The sequence below is a fragment of the Sphaerodactylus townsendi genome, unplaced genomic scaffold (assembly GCF_021028975.2).
Source record: "Sphaerodactylus townsendi isolate TG3544 unplaced genomic scaffold, MPM_Stown_v2.3 scaffold_24, whole genome shotgun sequence".
In the NCBI taxonomy this organism is placed as follows: domain Eukaryota; kingdom Metazoa; phylum Chordata; class Lepidosauria; order Squamata; family Sphaerodactylidae; genus Sphaerodactylus; species Sphaerodactylus townsendi.
This window is the reverse complement of record NW_025950407.1, coordinates 250,279-267,295: the sequence shown is the minus strand read 5'-3', so window position 1 is coordinate 267,295 and position 17,017 is coordinate 250,279. Positions and strand designations below refer to the sequence as shown.

The window sequence follows — 17,017 nt, the reverse complement described above, 5'->3', positions numbered from 1 at the left end:
ACACACGCCAGCTGGGTGACCTGGGGCTAGTCACAGCTTCTCGGAGCTCTCTCAGCCCCACCCACCTCACAGGGTGTTTGTTGTGAGGGGGGAAGGGCAAGGAGATTGTAAGCCCCTTTGAGTCTCCTGCAGGAGAGAAAGGGGGGATATAAATCCAAACTCCTCTTCTTCTTCTTCTTGTGGCAGAGCCGAGAGAGAAAGGAGCTCCCGCAGCTATGACGAAGAAGAGTTTGGATTTATACCCCACCTTCCTCTCCTGTAAGGAGATCCAAGGTGGCTTACAAGCTCCTTTCCCCACAACAGACACCTTGTGAGGCAGGTGGGGCTGAGAGAGTTCAGAGAGAACTGAGAGTTGCTCAAGGTCACCCAGCAGGAGTGCAGAAACACATCTGGTTCACCAGATAAGACTCCACCACTCGGGGAAGAGTGGGAAGCCAAACCTGGTTATCCAGATTAGAATCCACCTGCTCTTAACCACTACACCAGGCCATGGAGAGCTTTGTATGTGATGGATAATACCTTGAATTGAGCTTAGTAACCGACAGGGCAGCCTTCAGAGTGACCGCAGAGTGGGAGTAACACAATTCATTCACCTGATTCCTGATAATAAATGGGCCGCAGCGTTCTGCTGCCGCTGAAGTCTCAGAGTTGATTTTGGAAGCGCTGATACAGAGCGCATTGCAGTAGTCCAGCCTGTGGCTTCTGAGCCAGTGGTGGGATCCAAAAATGTTAGTAACAGGTTCCCTTGCCAGCCCCCCCTCAGCAAAAGGGGCAGAGGCGTACCTAGGCAAACCTGAGCCCTGGGCAAAACCTGAGTTGGTTCCCCCGCCCCCCCATGGGCAGCCACCCCACCATGACCCCCCCAAATTTTTTTGCACCAAGTCATTTCTAAATCATCATCACATTATAGAAAATGCCCCAACTCACAAATCTGAACACAGTAATAGTGAAACACACAGGTTCTCTGATAGAGACTGGTGAGATAAAAAGTACGAAAGGCTGAGAATCCATGAACTGTAGTACCTGAAAGGGATGAACCCAGTTCAGGGAGTTACATTATTAGTCGCAATTGCTATATGGGACCTTCACGTTCAAAGGCAGTATGCCTCTTGGGGAGGCGAGGGCGTGGAGACGGAAAAGCGGACCCAATTAGTAACCCCCTCTCGGGAACTGGTGAGAACCTGCTGGATCCCACCTCTGTTCTGAGCGCACATTTGACTTCGTGATCATCAGAGGTTCGCGGCCTCTTTGTGCGCAGCAGATGACTGCGATAACAATATTGTTGCAAGCGAGCGACAATTCGGTTCGTTCGGTTCCTCCGCCCTGCGTCATTGCTGCAAAAGCAATTGTTTTGAGTTCACACAGCTGATGTTTTTAAGTGGGCCGTCAACGGCTCAGACGCAGCCTGAAACAATTTTCCTCAAAAAATGAGATCTACCTGTTCTTTAGACTCTCTGCAACATTTGGCATTTGATCAGGGTTTTTAAAAAAGCTGTTCCAACACGTGGCCATAAACCCCACGATTAATGGTGCGTAGTCCTTCCGTTCGACCTTCCGCCAGTCGTTGGAAAATGCCATGTTTGGTATGCTGAAGGGGAATAATTTCCGTCTTCCCTGCCAAAAGGTGGGATCTTGAAACGAATGAAATGTCATAGCCTTGCCGTGATTTTCCTGCATGGGGGGGCCGTCTCAATTGAACCCCCGCAATTCCATGATCCTGTGTTTTATTTGGAGCAACGTTTCATTTTGGGGGGAATGAGGGCGGATGCTGCAGAAGATTACACAGCTGGTAGGCATATTTTGACTGCATGTTTTATAAGAACATAAGAACTAGCCTGCTGGATCAGACCAGAGTCCATCTAGTCCAGCTCTCTGCTACTCGCAGTGGCCCACCAGGTGCCTTTGGGAGCTCACGTGCAGGAGGTGAAAGCAATGGCCTTCTGCTGCTGCCAAGCTGCTCCCCGAAAGCACCTGGTCTGCTCAGGCATTTGCAATCTCAGATCAAGGAGGATCAAGATTGGGAGCCATAGATCGACTTCTCCTCCATAAATCTGTCCAAGCCCCTTTTTAAAGCTATCCAGGTGAGTGGCCATCACCACCTCCTGTGGAAGCATATTCCAAACACCCATCACACGTTGCGTGAAGAAGTGTTTCCTTTTATTAGTCCCAATTCTTCCCCCCAGCATTTTCAATGGATGCCCCCTGGTTCTAGTATTGTGAGACAAATTTCTCTCCATTGACATTTGCTGGGGGCTGTATGCGTCAGGTTTCAAACCTTGAAGCAATCAACGGACTCTGGGTTGTTGATCAGTAGCGTTTATTGATCGGCATCGAAGCGCCCAGCTTGGCAAAGGCAGTTCTGGGGAACCTGGCTTTTGCTACCCGTTTTATTACAACGTCGATTCCCCCCCCCCTTCCCAGTTTCCCAAGGAATGTGAGAAAGAGTTCGTTTGGAGCCGAGGCGCCCCAAGGTCAGCAACAGAGAGAAAGCCACCTGGCATCCTACTCCACAAGACAGCAGAAACAACCGTTTCCCATGAGACTAAAGTGTCGGGGGAAAGTCTAGTTATCTGCACAGCATGTGAAGCCATAAAGCAAAGATCAGGAATGCCCCAGCATAGCAGTGATAACATATAGCAGGCTGTTTGCACGTATCTTGTTTAGGAATTCATCTCAATTACCAGATGCAATCCCCCTATGCATGGAAGGGATGCCAGCCTGGAGATTCCCTGGAATTACATCTTATGTCCAGACTACAGAGATCAGTTTCCTTGGAAAAAAATGGGTGCTTTGAAGGGTGGGCTCTATGGGATTGTCCCCCACTGGGGTCCGGGTCCTCCCCAGGCTCCAGTCCCAAATCTGGAGGTGTTGCCCAACCTGGACCTAGCAACCTGACCCACCCACTCCATCCCCCACTGGTGGCCAAGGGGCAACCCTAATAATGCATGCTTCTCCCCTCTTCCACTGTATCCCCCCAACAACCCGCAAGGCAGGTTAGGCTGCGAGACAGCATCTGGTTCAAGGTCTTCCAATGAGCATTATGGCTGATTTACACTCTGAACCTAGGTCTGCCCCAGTTATAACTCAGCCAAGTGCTCTAACCACTATACAACACTGTCTTGCCACATTGAATATTGATTCGTAAGAGAGCCACCATTTGGATTTCCCATCTTGGGCCATGAGTCAGGGAGAGCATTGAAGGAGAAGAAGAGCTTGGATTTATATCCCACCTTTCTCTCCTGTAAGGAGACTCAACTTACAATCTCCTTTCCCTTCCTCTCCCCACAACAGACACCTTGTGAGGTAGGTGGGGCTGAGAGTTCTGAGAGAACTGTGACTAGCCCAAGGTCAGCCAGCAGGGATGTAGGAGTGTGGAAACACATCTGGTTCACCAGATAAGCCTCTGCCACTCAGGCGGAGGAGTGGGGAAACAAACCCGGTTCTCCAGATTAGAATCCACCTGCTCTTCACCACCATACCACGGAGGGCTCAGCCCGTGTAATAACAATAACGCTGATGTTTATCTGAACATGTGCAAAGCGCATCCATCCTCCCCCATACAGACACACACGTTCAGCCTTAAGAAAGCTGGGTTTTCAAGCAGAGTTTGGTCGGCTCTCTCCTGACGGATGCTCAGCCCTCCAGGGAATCGGCAGCCCCACCCCAAATCTCCTCGAAACCGCCGTCACCCCAGAAACGGCTCATTAGCTTGTTCCTGCTAATTATCCCGCTCTCTCGACTTGCCACTCCAACAGCACAGGTGTTAATTTAAAAAATCTAGACGTGCAAAGGAAGAAACCTGGCACAGCCGACTGGGAGAAGAGAGGTGGAGCACGTCCCAGGTGGGGCAGAAACCAACCCCCTGGGCATACTTTTCCAAGCCATCAAAAGCCTTCAAGGACTGCAGTTTTGAGTTCTGCGAATGAGCACCCACCAGAGAATACCTTTTTGAGGTAGGCCAACGGGCAGACGGAATGCAAACGGCAAGCTTTGGACTCGCGGAGGACTCTGCAGCCGGTTTGGTGCCCAAAAGCCAGGATTTTGCCCCGCCGGCTCATCAGTATTGAAGAATTCTTAGCCGACCTGAAGCTGGCAGATATACATTTTGAAAGGCAAATAAAAGCATCCTTTCATTTTGTTACCATTGCTCAGTTGGTTCAATGGCAAAGGATCTCTTTGGTACCAGGTTCGATCAGCGTCTGTTGCGGCTGAAAAACTTGGCTGCTGCAAACTAAGACACGCGTCTTGCTGCAGTCTGACATTTGGGCACCCGGCTTGGACTGTAAAAAGGGACAGCCCCTCTGAGAAAGTCAACACAGGCAGCAGCAACTATTGTCTTCCGATCCAGTTTGCAGGGGAAAAAAGCCTAGCCAGAGATTTTGTTAGGGACACTCTAATGCAGGGATCCCCAACTCTACACCCTCCTAAGCCTGACCCGCTCTGTCCTCACGAGCTTCTTTTCTGACACCTTTTGTTTTTGTGAATTTTAAAACAAGTTTGTTTCAAACAAATGAAAATATACACATATATAACATCGTGGTTACACAAGAACCTTGTTGCATAATTACCGTATATACTCATGTATAAGTCGAATTTTTCAGCACATTTTTAATGCTGAAAAAGCTCCCCTCGACTTATATGCGGGTCATTAAAAATTGTGTTTTTACTTTGCTGGCCAGCAGGGGGCGCAGTTTTTATGCTAGAGGCACCAAAATTTCAGGGTACCCTCAGAAGACTCTCCTAATGATACCAGCCAAGTTAGGTAAAGTTTGGTTCAGGGGGTCCAAAGTTATGGAGGAGGTGCCCCCATTCCCCATTGTTTTCAATGGGAGCTATTGGTAGATGGGGCTACCCTTTTGAGGGTCCATAACTTTGGAACCTCTGAACCAAACTTCACCAAACCTGGCTGGTCTCATCAGGAGAGTCTCTTTATGATACCAGCCAGGTTTGGTGAAGTTTGGGTCAGGGGATCCAAAGTTATTGACCCCCAAAGGGGATGCCCCATCCCCCATTGTTTACAATGGAAGCTAATAGTAGATTTTTCATTTCTGATAATATCCCTCTTAAAATCTAAGTTGGGTTACATTTGAACATACAGATGATGATGAGGAATCCAGTTTTGAAGGATTTTAACTCTTGTGTTTTAGCTTGGTTGCTGGTTGAGCTAAGGTTTTTGTACTTTTAAAGTTATTGTTGAGACCCTATTGTTCTTGTTGACCCTCTTTTCCACTCCCAGAGCTAGTTTACTGTTTTTCTTTGAAATAAATATTCACAAACATTTAACCTACTGATGCCTCAATTGATGCTGCATTTCCCACCCTTGACTTATACGCGAGTCAATAAGTTTTCCCAGTTTTTTGTGGTAAAATTAGGTGCCTCAACTTATATGCGGGTCGACTTATACACGAGTATATACGGTATTCCTTTTAACAGGAATATTCAAAAACGTAGATTGTCGTCCTGTTATCTGGTTGACTTCACCATCCATCTAGTGTAACGTAACATTATGGTATATGTGAAAAGCAGCAAAATACAATATGACTAATTCTATATAATCTAATCTGAAATTTTAGCAACATTTTCTAACCTAAAGGTTCTCATTTATGCAAAATAGGCACTTAATTGAAAAACGGCAGGTATGATTTTCAAAATTGCAGTTAATTGTAACTATCGTTTCATATATTTAACTTTCTGTGACAAACTGGGATCAAATTTCTCCGAAAATATATTTTTTCAACGGATTTTCTCACACCTTTTAAAGGCCCTGGACGGGTCTGGGACATAACCATTGGTTGCCCAGTACCCAGAATTCCAGTGGGTGTGTGCCTACTGAGCAATCTTCTTGCCTACCCGGTCACTCCCCTTCCCCGCCCCCAAGGTGGAGCATCCCGACAGCCAATAGCCAGTCAGATAGCTGGCAACGGGCACCTTTCTCGGTTTACCTGACTTAAAGCCCCCATCTCCCTCTGGCCAAGGGAAGATGCTTCAGCCAAACAAAGAGTTTTGTGAATGACATCTTCCCGCTGGTATCTTACACAACACTCTAGGAAGCATTGACCGCAATTAAAACTTCTTTGGTTTGATGATACAAGACTCCTGGTTTTGTGGGCGTGTGTGCCAACAAATTAGTACGGCTAAACCTCTTGCAAATATTCCTCTAGAAAACTGACATTATTTAACGCCTCCCCACTCCCTGAATGGTAAAAGAGCAGCAGTTGTGAAAAGAAAGCAGGGATGGGTGTGAAACTGCAGTCTGTGGAATCCCAAGCTGCGTGGAGGCTGCTGCCGATTGTACAGATCTGAGAAATGGGTATACGGGTGTGGAATTGAGTAGCTCGGAAACGGCACCGGCAAGGACTGTGGTCCATCCCGCCCAGTAACATTTGTTAGAAGCCACAGCGGTTCTCTGAGATCTTGCCGAGGTTTGCAACCTCAGAGCAGCAGTGGCGTAGTGGCTAAGAGCAGTGGCTAAGAGCAGGTGCACTCTGATCTGGAGGAACCGGGTTTGATTCCCAGCTCTGCTGCTTGAGTTGTGGAGGCTTATCTGAGGAATTCAGATTAGCCTGTACACTCCCACTCACGCCAGCTGGGTGACCTTGGGCTAGTCACAGCTTCTTGGAGCTCTCTCAGCCCCACCCACCTCACAGGGTGTTTGTTGTGAGGGGGGAAGGGCAAGGAGATTGTCAGCCCCTTTGAGCCTCCTGCAGGGGAGAAAGGGGGGATATAAATCCAAACTCTTCTTCTTCTCTTCTTGATTCCAGAGATTCAACCTGGGACATTTTGAACAAAATATGAATTCTGCTAATAACTATGGCTTGAAAACACAGTGTGATGCAGTGGCCAAGAAAGCCAATGCGATTCTGGGATTCAATAGGAGTATAGCGTCAAGATCGAGGAACGTAATAGTACCTCTCTATTCTGCATTGGTTAGACCTCACCTGGAGCACTGTGTTCAGTTCTGGGCACCGCAATTCAAGAAGGATATTGACAAGCTGGAATGGGTCCAGAGGAGGGCAACCAAAATGGTCAAAGGTCTGGAATCCATGCCCCACGAGGAGAGGCTTAGGAAGCTGGGGATGTTTAGTCTGGAGAAGCAAAGGTTAAAGGGGGACATGATAGCCATGTTTAGATATCTGAAGGGATGTCATGTTGGTGAGGGAGCAAGCTTGTTTTCAGCTGCTCCAAAGTCTAGGACCAGGAGTCATGGGTTCAAGGTGAAGGAAAAGAGATTCCACCTAAACATCAGGAAGAACTTCCTGTCAGGGCTGTTCGACAGTGGAATGCACTAACTCTGAGAGTGGTGGAATCTCCTTCTACACCACAAGGTCCTGCCCCTTTAATGAACATTTAATGGGATGTTATTTACAAGGTGATGTTGGGAGGCAGCCTGAAAGAGCCCGATCTCATTGGAAGCTAAGCCATGTCCAAGGAAGGCTCTGCAGCGGAAGGCAATGGCAAAGTGCCTCCGCAATAAATTGAGAGCCAGCGCGGTGTAGTGGTTAAGAGCAGGTGGATTCTGATCTGGAGAACCGGGTTTGATTCCTCACTCCTCCACTCGAGTGGCTGAGGCTTAGGAAGAACTTCCTGACTGTCAGGGCCATTAGACAGTGGAATGCACTACCTCGGAGTGTAGTGGAGTCTCCTTCTTTAGAGGTTTTTAAAAAGAGGCTGGATGAACGTATGTCAGGAGTGCTTTGATTGTGTGTTCCTGCATGGCACGGGGTTGGACTGGATGACCCTTGGGGGTCTCTTCCAGCTCTATGACTCTAAAAGCACAGGGGGAGGGAGTAATATGGGGCAGGGCAAAATATCCCACTTCTTCCAGACACTGATGAAATGTAAATAAAATGAAGTCAGCCAAATAATCTCCCAAAATAACTCTAATTTCCAGTTCATCCATGCCCCACCCAGGGAAAACACTGTCCCAACAACCAAGCAACGTTACCAAATCTGTTATACAGAAACAATAGCACAGCCCTACTTTAAAAGACCGGGGCAAACATGGAACACGGAAAATGCAGTAGAAAAGCTAAGCATTGTTGTTAACACATGAATACTCTTCAGCCAATCACAGAGTTCAACTGTATTCACTGATATTTCAGTCCTCAGTCCACAGAAGGTGCCCCCCCACCCCCGCCCCGTTTCAGGGCAACAGTCCTCGGTAGCAACCCGGGTATCAGTAAACTCTTCCATTCCTTTGTCGGCAGCAAAGGTCACCTCGGCCTCCCTCGGACTTGCTGCCTGCAGCAGCTCCTGTGCTGCCTCCTCACAGTCGTTGAAAGTTGCCACGCGATACCCGACGACGCCTAAAGAGTAGCAGCCGAACATCACCAGCAGATAGGTCGGCAGCGGCCACAGCACTTGGTACAATGGAGGCGGCAGCAGATTGGGTCCCACAAGATTCAGGGTGAGGGCAGCCCACACGGTGCCTAGGATAGCCAGCGTCCAGAGCCACTGCAGTAACTTCGTCATGGTGGCAAATCTGTGGAAAGAGATAAATCACAGCTCGGGGACACTATGGATTGGCACTAAGCGGTACCTTGTGGCGTAGCAGGTTAAGAGCTCGTGTATCTAATCTGGAGGGAACAGGTTTGATTCTCTGCTCTGCCGCCTGAGCTGTGGAGGCTTATCTGGGGAATTCAGATTAGCCTGTACACTCCCACACACGCCAGCTGGGTGACCTTGGGCTAGTCACAGCTTCTCGGAGCTCTCTCAGCCCCACCTACCTCACAGGGTGTTTGTTGTGAGGGGGGAAGGGCAAGGAGATTGTAAGCCCCTTTGAGTCTCCTGCAGGAGAGAAAGGGGGGATATAAATCTAAACTCTTCTTCTTCTTCTATCTGTTGTGATAAATAGTGGAATTCCAATATGCAGTCCCTTAGAAGAAGAGTTTGTATTTATATCTCCCCTTTCTCTCCTGTAAGGACACTTAAAGGGGCTTACAAACACCTTTCCCTTCTCCCCCCACAACAAACACTTTATGAGGTGGGTGGGGCTGAGAGAGCTCCGAAGAACTGTGACTAGCCCAAGGTCACCCAGCTGGCATGTGTGGAGTGCCCAAGCTAATCTGGTTCACCAGATAAACTTCCACAACTCAAGTGGCAGAGTGGGGAATCAAACCTGGTTCTCCAGATTACAGTGCACCTGCTCTTAACTGCTACACCACGCAGGCTCTCAATACATAAATAGTGGCATCTCAATACACAGTCCCTTAGTTTATTATTTGGGTCTTCTTTGCCAGGTACAAGACACTCCAGGTGGCTTACAGAGGGAAATTCAAGAATCCACCATGATTAATAACAGAGCCAAAGTTTTTTGAACTCCTCACACAGATTTCTTCAAAGGCCACCCTGTGGGTCTCCACCAGCCACGCTTCTGAGTGGGGGGCTCCTATTTGCAAGACCCCCTAGGACAATCTTAGAATCCAGTAAGAAATGATCCAGTTGTCTCCAGGTCAAAACCAGCACTAAGAATTGGGCCTAGAAACAACAAATGGGCCATTGCAGTCGACCTACGTTGTGCCAGAATGCTGTCAACACTCTGGATGCTGTATTTTTGTGCCCAGTGATGTCACCAAACAGTCTCCAAAGGCAGCCCCATGTACAGAGTGTTACAGTAGCCTCGCTTGCATATTACCAAGGGCCAAGCACATCTGGCATTGCCTCTTCCAGTTTTTAGGGCACTGTCTGGCTTAAGATGTTTCTTCCTTTGCTGGATTAATGATTTAAACTGTGATCGTGTCCTGGATTTGGTTGAGTATTGTAATTTTTCATTGCTGTGGGTTTTCTTCCATGACAAGAACTGCTCGGGGTATTTATACAAACACCTGGGGTGCAAACATTTCTATTTTGCAAATAAATATAGCAAATGAGGGAGAGCTCAACTGAGTTTATGGCATAAACTCTAACACAATTGTGGCTTTATAGCTTACAGCTGACTGGGGGGCGTACTCAAAGGCATAGCCCTGAGCTCACGTGTGTGCCATTGCTCCATGCCCATTACTTTGCAGGTTTATCTGGTGAACCAGATGTGTTTCCGCACTCCTGCATTCCTGCTGGGTGACCTTGGGCCAGTCACAGTTCTCTCTGAGCTCTCTCAGTGACCCCACCTTGTCCTCTTGCCAAAGGTGTGGGAAGAGGAAGGGAAAGGAGCTTATAAGCCACCTTGGATCTCCTTACAGGAGAGAAAGGAGGGGTATGAATCCAAACTCTTCTTTGTCTTCTCTCCCTGAATCAGATGAACCACTTTAGACGGGTCCTTGACTTTCAATAGTCTCTCAGGAATGGCAGAAAACAGCCCCTGGCAAATCCTCCCCTGCCTTCTGCGCCTCTTCCAAGAAGTGAGGGCCGTCCAATGGCCCCGATCCCCCCACCCAACTCTTCCTCTGGATCCAGAAATCACCATCTGTTAGTTAAGAGGCATCAGAGGCCTTTTGTGGCTTCAATAGTTAGTGCCTGATAGGCACTGAGTCATAGAGCTGGACCATCAAGTCCCAGCCCCTGCAATGCAGTTCCTGGGGACTCTTCCAACTCTACGATTCTATGCCTATCAGGCAGAAGTTCATCCAGTGAAGCTTTCCTTGGATAAGCTTCCATGCCAAAAAGAACAGGCGTCCGTTTGCAATACAACTGTGAAAAGTACAATTTTGTGTGTGTGTGTGTGTGTGTTTGTTGCAATCTGCCCACCCACTTCCTAATGCCGCCTGGCCCTCTGCATCTTTTTTCATGCAATTGCCAAAAAACCCATGCATTTTCCCACCCGTGCCATTTTTTGCCAGCTTTCCCCACTGGGCATCAACCTCCCAGACCTGCACCCGCATCCCTCCCTACTCGGCTTCCCACCTGCAACTTCCTTCCTGGGCCACGCAGCTGCTCCGGGTCTTTCCTGCTTCGGAGTCGCGCGCGATGACGTCAGCACCCCGCCTCCCAATCACCGCCTCGTTGCTCCCGCGCTGCATCTTGGGAGTTGAAGTTCCCCCCCCCCCGCACTCCCAGGCATTTTTCTTTCTTTGCCTTCAGTGCAGTGATGCTGCCCTCCTTTGTACTTTGGCCAGCTTGCTGGTGTCAGTGAGTGAGTTTCTGTGCTCCAGCGAGTGCAAAGTTTCCAAACAACCACCACCACCAAGAGTGCCTCTGAGAATGTCCAGAGTTGCATTCCACACCAGTCTAATAAGCACTTTGATTGTGTGTTCCTGCATGGCAGGGGGGTTGGACTGGATGGCCCTTGGGGTCTCTTCCTATAATTTCTATAATTCAATGATAATTCAAGAGTGGCTCTATTAAGGCTGATAATATTTCTTCCCGCATTAGCTTTTGTGAGTCAGGGCGAACTTCATTTAGATGCTAGTTTTCACCTGCAGCTGACAAAGGGAACTCTGACTCAGCTGGTGTTGGAAGAAATGTTAATTTTCAACGTGCCATTGGACGTCTGCTCAGTTTTCGCACACCGCCACTGTCATGAGGCCCGGCTGCACATCTGGAGTGAGAGAAAGCGGGTGCCATGTTCCGGGTGTGCAACTATCCAGGGTGTTTGTAAAGCCCTTTCTTTTCTTTTTTTAAGCATGTGAAACCAGGATCAGATTATGGTGCCCAACAATGGAGCTCCCTATTTTCTCCAAGGGAACCGATGTCTGTTGTCTAGGGAGCAGCAGTTGCGTAGTGGCTAAGAGCAGGTGCACTCTAATCTGGAGGGACCAGGTTTGATTCCGCCCTCTGCCACTTGAGCTGTGGAGGCTTATCTGGGGACTTCAGATTAGCCTGTGCACTCCAACACATGCCAGCTGGGTGACCTTGGGCTAGTCACAGTTCTTCGGAGCTCCCTCAGCCCCACCCACCTCACAGGGTATTTGTTGTGAGGGGGGAAGTGAAAGGAGATTGTAAGCCCCTTTGAGTCTCTTATAGGAGAGAAAGGGGGTTATAAATCCACTCTTTTCTTCTTCTTCTTCTTCTTCTTCTTCTTCTTCTTCTTCTTCTTCTTCTTCTTCTTCTTCTTCTTCTTCTTCTTCTAGTAACCCACTGAGGTTTGTTCTCACCCCAATCCTGACCCTCCCAAGGCTCCTCCCCAAACTCTCCAGGAATTTTCCCACCTGGAGTTGGCAACCTGAGTTTATAGGCCTCGGCCTGCCCTGATGCAGGAAATGCTAGTCTGGACTGGGAGCCCGGAGAAATCGCCTGGGTCTTAGCTGAACTGCAAACTACTGGCACTGGTTTCTGCCCTCTGTTTCCCATGGACTGGTCTCCGCCTTCCTTTGTAAAGCTTGGCTGCAAACTGGAAAACACAACTGGTGATGGGAACCTACCGCCGAGGGGTTCTCACTGCTCTGCCAGCCAGCTGGTGAGATAGGGCACGGGCTTTCTGCCAGCCAGGGAGATACAGTCACCTCCCTGAGACACAACAGCGGGCAGTGGGCGCCTTGCAGTTCAAAGTTTGTGCCCCACTGGGCATCGTGTGGGTGACAGACACTTGTTAGGGAGATAACTGCCAAGAAGGGGTATGTTGCAGTTTGCGGGATTCCCACTCCTGCCCCCAAACAGGCTTTGATTCCACTAATGGACGGCAGAGGAGATTTTCTGTTTGCGGTCCTTCGGAACAATAACACAGCCTTGGCAGGAAACATCTGCTTCCCTTCGCGTCCGTCTGAGCCAACATTTCACAGGGAGCAGCGGGAATCTGGCGAGGGGGTGCCAGAATAGGAATTGTGGGAGGCTGAGAAGCGGAAATAGGGTTGCTGCTTTGACACCTCAGCCAGGGCGGTCGAAAGCTGGTTGCTTTCTAACGCCAGTTCCCTGTGGAAATGTACAGTCCCTTCAGATAGTTTGGCCAGGACTTTGTCTGCCCCACGTCTGTGGAGTCTCGCCCTTTAGTGAATGAATCGGCTCACTTATTCATAGAACGGTAAGAGGGGCAAGGGGCCTTACAGGTCCTCTAGTCCACCCCCCTCCTCGATGCAGAATTTGCCAAAAGCATCCCTGACCAGTGTTCCAGCGTGGTTAAGAGCTGGTGGATTCTGATCTGGAGAACCGGGTTTGATTCCCCATTCCTCCACCTGAGTGGCAGAGGCTTATCTGGTGAACCAGATGTGTTTCTGCACTCCTACATTCCTGTTGGGTGACGCTGGACTAGTCACAGTTCTCTCAGAACTCTCTCAGCCCCACCTGCCTCACAAGGCGTCTGTTGTGGGGAGAGGAAGGGAAAGGAGCTTGTAAGCCACCTTGAGTCTCCTTACAGGGGAGAAAGGTGGGGTATAAATTAGGCTGACCAGATGTCCCGCTTTTGGCGGGACAGTCCATATAAATAATTTATCCCGCATCCCAGCGGACTGTTCGAAATATCCCCGATTTTTGGAAGGCTGCCGCACTGCCTTCTGGGGCGCAAGGCAGTGCGGCAGCCTCCCGCTTGGGGGGGGGGGGGGGTGGGGGGGGGGGGGGGTGGGGGGGGGGGGGGGTGGTGAGGGGGGGGGTGTGGGGGGGGGGGGGGGTGGGGTGGGGGGGGGGGGGGGGGGGGGGGGGATGGGGTGGGAGGAGGGGTGGGGGGGGGGGGGGGTGGGGGGGGGGGGGGGTGGGGGGGGGGGGGGGTGGGGGGGGGGGGGGGTGGGGGGGGGGGGGGGTGGGGGGGGGGGGGGGTGGGGGGGGGGGGGGGTGGGGGGGGGGGGGGGTGGGGGGGGGGGGGGGTGGGGGGGGGGGGGGGTGGGGGGGGGGGGGGGTGGGGGGGGGGGGGGGTGGGGGGGGGGGGGGGTGGGGGGGGGGGGGGGTGGGGGGGGGGGGGGGTGGGGGGGGGGGGGGGTGGGGGGGGGGGGGGGTGGGGGGGGGGGGGGGTGGGGGGGGGGGGGGGTGGGGGGGGGGGGGGGTGGGGGGGGGGGGGGGTGGGGGGGGGGGGGGGTGGGGGGGGGGGGGGGTGGGGGGGGGGGGGGGTGGGGGGGGGGGGGGGTGGGGGGGGGGGGGGGTGGGGGGGGGGGGGGGTGGGGGGGGGGGGGGGTGGGGGGGGGGGGGGGTGGGGGGGGGGGGGGGTGGGGGGGGGGGGGGGTGGGGGGGGGGGGGGGTGGGGGGGGGGGGGGGTGGGGGGGGGGGGGGGTGGGGGGGGGGGGGGGTGGGGGGGGGGGGGGGTGGGGGGGGGGGGGGGTGGGGGGGGGGGGGGGTGGGGGGGGGGGGGGGTGGGGGGGGGGGGGGGTGGGGGGGGGGGGGGGTGGGGGGGGGGGGGGGTGGGGGGGGGGGGGGGTGGGGGGGGGGGGGGGTGGGGGGGGGGGGGGGTGGGGGGGGGGGGGGGTGGGGGGGGGGGGGGGTGGGGGGGGGGGGGGGTGGGGGGGGGGGGGGGTGGGGGGGGGGGGGGGTGGGGGGGGGGGGGGGTGGGGGGGGGGGGGGGTGGGGGGGGGGGGGGGTGGGGGGGGGGGGGGGTGGGGGGGGGGGGGGGTGGGGGGGGGGGGGGGTGGGGGGGGGGGGGGGTGGGGGGGGGGGGGGGTGGGGGGGGGGGGGGGTGGGGGGGGGGGGGGGTGGGGGGGGGGGGGGGTGGGGGGGGGGGGGGGTGGGGGGGGGGGGGGGTGGGGGGGGGGGGGGGTGGGGGGGGGGGGGGGTGGGGGGGGGGGGGGGTGGGGGGGGGGGGGGGTGGGGGGGGGGGGGGGTGGGGGGGGGGGGGGGTGGGGGGGGGGGGGGGTGGGGGGGGGGGGGGGTGGGGGGGGGGGGGGGTGGGGGGGGGGGGGGGTGGGGGGGGGGGGGGGTGGGGGGGGGGGGGGGTGGGGGGGGGGGGGGGTGGGGGGGGGGGGGGGTGGGGGGGGGGGGGGGTGGGGGGGGGGGGGGGTGGGGGGGGGGGGGGGTGGGGGGGGGGGGGGGTGGGGGGGGGGGGGGGTGGGGGGGGGGGGGGGTGGGGGGGGGGGGGGGTGGGGGGGGGGGGGGGTGGGGGGGGGGGGGGGTGGGGGGGGGGGGGGGTGGGGGGGGGGGGGGGTGGGGGGGGGGGGGGGTGGGGGGGGGGGGGGGTGGGGGGGGGGGGGGGTGGGGGGGGGGGGGGGTGGGGGGGGGGGGGGGTGGGGGGGGGGGGGGGTGGGGGGGGGGGGGGGTGGGGGGGGGGGGGGGTGGGGGGGGGGGGGGGTGGGGGGGGGGGGGGGTGGGGGGGGGGGGGGGTGGGGGGGGGGGGGGGTGGGGGGGGGGGGGGGTGGGGGGGGGGGGGGGTGGGGGGGGGGGGGGGTGGGGGGGGGGGGGGGTGGGGGGGGGGGGGGGTGGGGGGGGGGGGGGGTGGGGGGGGGGGGGGGTGGGGGGGGGGGGGGGTGGGGGGGGGGGGGGGTGGGGGGGGGGGGGGGTGGGGGGGGGGGGGGGTGGGGGGGGGGGGGGGTGGGGGGGGGGGGGGGTGGGGGGGGGGGGGGGTGGGGGGGGGGGGGGGTGGGGGGGGGGGGGGGTGGGGGGGGGGGGGGGTGGGGGGGGGGGGGGGTGGGGGGGGGGGGGGGTGGGGGGGGGGGGGGGTGGGGGGGGGGGGGGGTGGGGGGGGGGGGGGGTGGGGGGGGGGGGGGGTGGGGGGGGGGGGGGGTGGGGGGGGGGGGGGGTGGGGGGGGGGGGGGGTGGGGGGGGGGGGGGGTGGGGGGGGGGGGGGGTGGGGGGGGGGGGGGGTGGGGGGGGGGGGGGGTGGGGGGGGGGGGGGGTGGGGGGGGGGGGGGGTGGGGGGGGGGGGGGGTGGGGGGGGGGGGGGGTGGGGGGGGGGGGGGGTGGGGGGGGGGGGGGGTGGGGGGGGGGGGGGGTGGGGGGGGGGGGGGGTGGGGGGGGGGGGGGGTGGGGGGGGGGGGGGGTGGGGGGGGGGGGGGGTGGGGGGGGGGGGGGGTGGGGGGGGGGGGGGGTGGGGGGGGGGGGGGGTGGGGGGGGGGGGGGGTGGGGGGGGGGGGGGGTGGGGGGGGGGGGGGGTGGGGGGGGGGGGGGGTGGGGGGGGGGGGGGGTGGGGGGGGGGGGGGGTGGGGGGGGGGGGGGGTGGGGGGGGGGGGGGGTGGGGGGGGGGGGGGGTGGGGGGGGGGGGGGGTGGGGGGGGGGGGGGGTGGGGGGGGGGGGGGGTGGGGGGGGGGGGGGGTGGGGGGGGGGGGGGGTGGGGGGGGGGGGGGGTGGGGGGGGGGGGGGGTGGGGGGGGGGGGGGGTGGGGGGGGGGGGGGGTGGGGGGGGGGGGGGGTGGGGGGGGGGGGGGGTGGGGGGGGGGGGGGGTGGGGGGGGGGGGGGGTGGGGGGGGGGGGGGGTGGGGGGGGGGGGGGGTGGGGGGGGGGGGGGGTGGGGGGGGGGGGGGGTGGGGGGGGGGGGGGGTGGGGGGGGGGGGGGGTGGGGGGGGGGGGGGGTGGGGGGGGGGGGGGGTGGGGGGGGGGGGGGGTGGGGGGGGGGGGGGGTGGGGGGGGGGGGGGGTGGGGGGGGGGGGGGGTGGGGGGGGGGGGGGGTGGGGGGGGGGGGGGGTGGGGGGGGGGGGGGGTGGGGGGGGGGGGGGGTGGGGGGGGGGGGGGGTGGGGGGGGGGGGGGGTGGGGGGGGGGGGGGGTGGGGGGGGGGGGGGGTGGGGGGGGGGGGGGGTGGGGGGGGGGGGGGGTGGGGGGGGGGGGGGGTGGGGGGGGGGGGGGGTGGGGGGGGGGGGGGGTGGGGGGGGGGGGGGGTGGGGGGGGGGGGGGGTGGGGGGGGGGGGGGGTGGGGGGGGGGGGGGGTGGGGGGGGGGGGGGGTGGGGGGGGGGGGGGGTGGGGGGGGGGGGGGGTGGGGGGGGGGGGGGGTGGGGGGGGGGGGGGGTGGGGGGGGGGGGGGGTGGGGGGGGGGGGGGGTGGGGGGGGGGGGGGGTGGGGGGGGGGGGGGGTGGGGGGGGGGGGGGGTGGGGGGGGGGGGGGGTGGGGGGGGGGGGGGGTGGGGGGGGGGGGGGGTGGGGGGGGGGGGGGGTGGGGGGGGGGGGGGGTGGGGGGGGGGGGGGGTGGGGGGGGGGGGGGGTGGGGGGGGGGGGGGGTGGGGGGGGGGGGGGGTGGGGGGGGGGGGGGGTGGGGGGGGGGGGGGGTGGGGGGGGGGGGGGGTGGGGGGGGGGGGGGGTGGGG

General features: G+C 58.6%; 1 protein-coding gene across 2 annotated transcripts; it reads right to left on the bottom strand.

Moving 5' to 3' along the window:
* Window positions 1-7,694: 7,694 nt before the first annotated feature.
* On the bottom strand, window positions 7,695-10,914 carry DPM3 (dolichyl-phosphate mannosyltransferase subunit 3, regulatory). Of its 2 annotated transcripts, none has more exons than XM_048482856.1 (2): window positions 10,757-10,780; window positions 7,695-8,482 (listed from the first exon to the last, which is right to left on the bottom strand). In XM_048482856.1, exon 2 carries the CDS (start codon window positions 8,470-8,472, stop codon window positions 7,978-7,980), a length of 495 nt encoding a protein of 164 aa, XP_048338813.1. In that variant the 5' UTR covers window positions 8,473-8,482; window positions 10,757-10,780; the 3' UTR covers window positions 7,695-7,977. The 2 variants fall into 2 exon arrangements, with proteins under 2 accessions (XP_048338813.1, XP_048338812.1); XM_048482855.1 differs by lacking the exon at window positions 10,757-10,780 and adding an exon at window positions 10,840-10,914 and having other exon boundaries at window positions 7,700-8,482.
* Window positions 10,915-17,017: the final 6,103 nt, after the last annotated feature.

What these genes read in the sequence shown, in the direction of transcription:
- DPM3 (XM_048482855.1), bottom strand. Translation starts at nt 8,472, where the DNA reads ATGACGAAGTTACTGCAGTGGCTCTGGACGCTGGCTATCCTAGGCACC.